Source organism: Cibotium barometz, chromosome 15 (genome assembly GCF_041138505.1).
Source record: "Cibotium barometz isolate CiBa-2024 chromosome 15, ASM4113850v1, whole genome shotgun sequence".
Classification (NCBI taxonomy): Eukaryota; Viridiplantae; Streptophyta; class Polypodiopsida; order Cyatheales; family Cibotiaceae; genus Cibotium; species Cibotium barometz.
Genome location: NC_141060.1, coordinates 339,877 through 346,032, shown reverse-complemented (window position 1 = coordinate 346,032; position 6,156 = coordinate 339,877). Strand labels below are relative to the sequence as shown.

Below are 6,156 nucleotides of genomic sequence, written 5' to 3'. Positions count from 1 at the left end.
AAAGTTTCCACCCAAGTGTGAATAGCCTAGGTCATTCAACCCTAAAAACAAAATTGAAATCTTTCATGGATGAGGGGCTTTTTGGTCATATCATGCAAGGAGCTTTCTTAATAAAGCATTCTCTACTCTTAGCTCTATCTTGCTTCAAACACTCTTGTTTAAGCAACTATCTTTCTTACTAAAGCATTCTCTACTCTAAGCTCTATCTTGCTTCAAGCACACTTGCTAAAGAAACTATCTTGTAATCTTTAATATTATTGCAAAGTGGCTACTGGTTCTCTTAATCTCTTCTCTCGATTCTTTCAATGTAATGATGTGCACACTAATTCTTTGCTTGTAGGCCCAAGTAGTTGAATGCTATGTGTGTTTGCATATTTAACTAGTGAATGGCTTGCTTGTTTGATGAATGCTTTTGTATGTGAATAATTAGCAATCCATTTAGCTTGTGTTAGGAATTGGATTAAGTTGAATGCATGAGTTCATAAGAACAATGGAATAATGCTTGCTAATGATTGTTTCTCTTTCATTGCATTGCTAGATTAAGCTAGGGACTACAATCATTTGTGGGGCTTGTGAGTTAATCCATAACCTTATCTTCATTAATGAAATTAGGAAGATACATAGCTCATGTGGGCAATCCATACATGGTTGTGGGTTTTTAAAAGCATTAGATTCATTGATTAGCATTGATTAAGAGCCATAGGAAGTGGATTAAGAGTGAGTGGGTTAGAATATCTATTTCTAATCTACTTGATTAGAGTGTGTGAATGAGCAAAAGATGTCAAAAGTCTTGCCTACCGTGTTACCTAAGGATTCCCTCACCTTGATAAGTGAGGTAACCTCCATAAGCTAGCTAGGTTAATCTCTTTGTAGATATAATTACATTAGTAAGTTGTTGGATAAGGTCACTATGTTATGGGGCAACCCCAACAATGGCATTGCTACCAAGGAGCAATGGCCTAAGCCATTGAGACTTTGGGTTAGAATTGGGATTCTTACTAGGCTTTGTTGGTCGCAAATCCATTGGAATAAGTCCAAATTGGGTGTCAGATCCCAAGGCCAAGATTAGAATAGGAAGCATTGTAGAGGGTGTGTCTTTTCTCTGAGCGTCTTGGTCTGAGCACATTTTTCTGAGCATGGCCTATATTGTGATTTCGTAGACAATTTTATCATAACATCACACACCATTTAGTCATAAAACTACCCCAAGAAGATACTATATACATTTCTACCCCACAAAGATGCCGCTAACATCACACACCCTTTACTCATAAAACTACCCTACAAAGAGGCTATATACATTTAATTACATTTCTTTCCAATAGTATTTAGGGCTTATAAGATCCCTTTATTCACAAAACTACTTTTCATGTCTACTTCATTTCAACACCCTCCACCTACATCATCCATCATTCATACTACCATGATAGATAGTGATGATGAAATGATTGCAAGTCACATGGTGAAGAATTTAGGGTGCAAATTTGCATGCATCTATGCCGAAACATTTATTAGTTGCAAGGAGATACTTCAAGATTCAATTCACCATGATGATCATTTGTACACAACTCATAGTTTTGACATGCAAACCTTAATTAAGATATGACATGATTATCACATCTCTAGCAAATAGAAAAAGTTTTATGAAACCAACATGCTCAAAATTGAATATGCGATATTGAGATTAATATTCATGGTGGGTACTCACATGATGTACTAATAGTTCTTCAATATGATTACTACATCTCTAGCAAATGAAATAGGTGTAAGACACCACAAAAGTTATGCATGTTCAATACTAGGGCATCACAAGCAAAATGAATTGCTTGAAGGGAAATACTCATGTCAAATCACTAGACTCAATGCTTGAAAGGAAAAACTCATGTCAAATCACTAGACTCAATCTTCTTTACTAATGTCATCCACATAGATATTGCGACGATGCCTTCTCTCTTTGATGGGAGCATTGAATGCAATGTCATTACACATCATCTCAGCCATAGCACCTGCATAAGAAGGCAAAAAGCTAAAATAGATTAATCAATATCAATGCCTCATTGATAATAATATTCTCCAACCAACAAATAAGTTTAAAAAGATTAAACACGAGAGTAACATACTTACTAGTCGTCTGGAAGATTAACAACCATTTCCACATCTTCGGAATCATTTAGAGTCCCATAGTTGCTTAACACATTTCCCTTTCCTTTCTGTCCATCCAAAAATGGTTGCAATATAGAATTGCAAATGTCAGGATCATTCTCAATAGATAAGCATGCTCTCCCAGAATGCACGCATGCTTTTTGCATAGAACCAGTCCCAGCACCTAAGTCCACCACATGTCCAGAAATTGGACACAAGAACTCCAAGAAGTACAACATCATGCATGGAGCCTTCTCCAATGCACCTCTCCATGGAATACTCTCTCCATGTTTTATAGTCTGCTCACTTGTTGGTAAATAATGATGAAACAAACTACTTCCAAAAGCAATGCCCAATTTGGTACCAACAACGGAAGCATTTCCAGGATTACAAACACAAGACATACCAACCCGATGAAGAAGGCATAAAACCACAACATCCACCTAAAGATAAGAAAAGAATTAAACATATACTTAGTACAAGCCATTTCATTATACGAGAGCATAAATTCTTTCAACAGGTCATTGTATGACAATTGTCTCACCTTATGATCAATACCACCAACTTTGATTGTGCAATATGCATCTAAGCATTGCATGTACATTCGACATGCAAACTCCAATCTACTGATCCTAGCATAACGCTCAACCAAATGAAGAACATGAGGAGCACACATAACTAGGATCCAGCCAAAATCTGAAACAACTGTGGCCGCTACTAGCAAGGAGTAGCGTACATGGTCCTCTGTTAATAAATTCCAAGATGGAGATGTGGAATCCTCTACTCCAAGAGCTTCTAGCTGTGTAGGCAGATCAATAATGACAAAATCTGCAGCCCAAGCAACACTCTTACCATTTCTTGTTTTTCTTTCACCTCCAAGACCCACAAAGTATTCCTTCATGTCTATATAGGCTTGTGTGAAGTTTGAGACAGACAATTGCTTCCCAAACTCGACATAATCATAGCACCAAACCTTGCAATGTGAAGCATCACATGTGCCACTCTGATTCAAAGTTAGAGAGGTCAATGGAATGTACAAAAAGCGGACAGACCTATCTTTCCATTTACATCCTTTCAGAATGGGTGTAGACTGCAGTACCTGCACATCTGTACCCACACCACGTATGTAAAGACACAAAGTGATAACAACATATGTTACAAAAACAAATAATAGCTTGAAAAAAGATCAAGAGAACTTACCATTATTAGTACCAGGATTTTTTGGTGGCCTACCACCCTTCTTTAGTTCCATACTTGAATCTTTGTCCTTTTTAGTCATCTTCTCAAGTGTTTTTTGAACCTCAATGACTGCATCATCCTCATGGACTGAATTTGAGCTTGATGAACCCATCTCTCCCTTTTTATGCTGTGCGTACAGCTCTGCCTCCTCCTCGATGCAACATCCTTTTTTCATATCGAGCCACCACCACGGGCAGTTCTTTCTCTCCCACTCAGAGAGCACTTGCTTCCCTTCTTTTTCTATCATGTTTGGAGAGTACATACAGAATTTTAAGTCCTGAATTTTTGTCCATACTCGACATATGGGCAACAATTTTTCAATCTTACCAACAGCTTCCCAGTCATAAGCATTTGAAGCGATTCCATCTTCCTATTTCAGCATCATACCAAAACCATAAGAGATTAGATGTTAAGGTTAGTTTATGTTAAGGGAGGTTTATTGACATGTGACATACCTTTGAGTTGAAATCCGAGATATGGCAACTGTGTAGAGCTTTTCTTTGGTCAGAGCAACCAATCCCTTCTTGGACCAATCATAGTTATATACGAGTTGAAAGAATGCATCACCATTGGATGGGTTTGCAATTATGAGCATCTTGTACGATCTATCTCAAAATGTTTGCTCTACACCACGTCTGGCTTTCTCACATTTTGTCTCATATTCTTGCAACCCCATGGCATGTCTATCAATGCATGATATAGCTTGCTTCACCGCATTTTCAAACGGTGTCTACGTATAACAAAAAGGACTCATTATCACTCACACGATTAAAAAACATTGATAATCCGTTTATTAATAAAAGATGGGAAATGCAAACACTACCTTCCACACAAGCTGTGCCAAGATTGTAGCTGGAGCATTGTACCATTGCTCTCCACTTCGTCGCTCCAAACTAAGCTCCATTAAAGCCCACCTCCTTACGTCTTCACCAAGGTAGTCCAATATGGATGATTTGTCTGCCATTCCAAATCGTTGAAACATGAAGATCTCATGTGACAATGTGGGTGTAACACTAGTGCGCACCAATCTGCATTGTAAAGAGTCACAATGAGCCAAGAACTTAACTATGACTTCACAATGTCCGTAATTAAGTAAAGAGAGATCACTTACTCATTTTGAGATCGCAAAGCCAATAGCAATTCTCCTTCTTGCTTCTTGTCCACCACAACCAAAAATTGACATTTGACCCGGACATGGCGTGAGGGGCTATGAGACCAAGCTAGAGAAAGAAAAATAAAGATATTACAATATATTACTTTTAATGTTGCATAAAATCACTCTATGGCATTCAAAAGAACATACCTTCGCGCACTCGAGACATCCATGCCTTCACACTATGATTGCCATCCCAAACAAGAAACTTCTTACCACTGAGATCCTTCCACTCAGTTCCTCTGATTTCATCCTCAAATCTGTCATGTTGTACCACCCAGTTTGGTCCCCATTTTTGCAAGTCTATTTGTGTGACCGCGAAATACATAGAGCTTCCTGGACGTGTAAGTGAAACTAAAAAAGGAGGAGATGCTTCGACATAACCATGGCAGTCAAAAGAATCACGAAACACCTCAAGTTGGCTAGAAACTGTACGGATGGATTCATTTGGAATCAGCCTGCATAAAGGGACCAATGGGGTAGAGGAATTGCATCATGACCAAGAGAATTATGCGCTTCTGTTTCCTCTCTAACAGGAGATACATGTGAGGACACAGGTGTCTGTGATTGAGCTTGAGCTTCCTCGTCGCTAAGAGTCAAACAAACACGCCCAGATCTAAGTGAGTATCCCCTATTGTCTGTAAGACACACACACCAAGCCCAAGTAAGCATATCTAAAACAGTAAAACACAATCTCACTAGAATATTGGCTATTCACATCATATACCTTTCTTAGTCTTTGCCTGTTGTTTTCCTGCTTTTCTTGGAGCCATCTTCCTTTCTTTTGCCCTGAATATGAGTAGCAAAAAGTTTGAGCTGAATGACAGATAGAGATGATCAACCTCACACATAAACCCTACTTCATGTCTATAGGAAAACATCAACCTCACACACAAACCTTACTACATGTCCTAGAAAACATTCAGGATGGTGAAAGCTCTAGAGGCTAGCACACAACTTCACCCTTCGTCAACTAGTTGTCAACTAATGGATCCACCATGCCCAAACCAGCCCTAATGGAAAGCCCAGTGAAAAGATTTAATAGTTCCCCCGACTCTGCCGGGGGCCAGGCATGCTCTACACTGGGCCATCTTTAGTGCAAACCACCGATTGCAAAGCCATTTTTTTCCAATGCAGCCATCTTCTCCACCTCGTCCACCTTGTCCACCTCGTCCACCGTCTCCGCCTCCACCTCCACCTCCTACACAACCTCCACCTCCTCAAATGCCACTGGCTCCACCTCCTCCACCGGCTCCACCTCCTCCACTGGCTCCACCTCCTCCACCGGCTCCTTTCGCTCTAAGTGATCCGCCTCCTCGAGCGCCGCCACGCCTCCTCGAATGCCGCCACGCCTCCATCGACTATGCTCCGGCATGTCCACTCCCTCGGTAGAGCCGAGGGAGTGGAAATGCTGGAGCATAGGCGATGGAGGCGTCTTCTCCAGCGCTGCCTCCGTCTTCGCCTCCACCTCCTCAACACCACGTCCACCTCCTAGTTCGTCTCCGCCTCCACCTCCTGCACCACCTCCACCTCATCAAATGCCACCGGCTCCACCTCCTCCACCGGCTCCTTTCGCTCCAAGTGATCCGCCAAGTGATCCGCCTCCTCGAGCGCCACCACGC

General features: G+C 40.8%; 1 protein-coding gene and 1 long non-coding RNA gene across 2 annotated transcripts; both read right to left on the bottom strand.

Annotated features, from left to right (window-relative positions):
* Positions 1-1,655: 1,655 nt before the first annotated feature.
* LOC147630819 (uncharacterized) lies at positions 1,656-2,585 on the bottom strand. Its single transcript, XR_015267446.1, has 2 exons — positions 2,125-2,585; positions 1,656-2,006 (listed from the first exon to the last, which is right to left on the bottom strand). It is a non-coding gene; the product is annotated as an uncharacterized LOC147630819 (long non-coding RNA).
* A 180-nt stretch (positions 2,586-2,765) lies between these two features.
* LOC147630818 (uncharacterized) lies at positions 2,766-5,909 on the bottom strand. The gene is made up of 4 exons (XM_086809924.1): positions 5,811-5,909; positions 3,343-3,751; positions 2,849-3,249; positions 2,766-2,774 (listed from the first exon to the last, which is right to left on the bottom strand). Exons 1-4 carry the CDS (start codon positions 5,907-5,909, stop codon positions 2,766-2,768), a joined length of 918 nt encoding a protein of 305 aa, XP_086666050.1.
* Between the last annotated feature and the right edge of the window lie 247 nt (positions 5,910-6,156).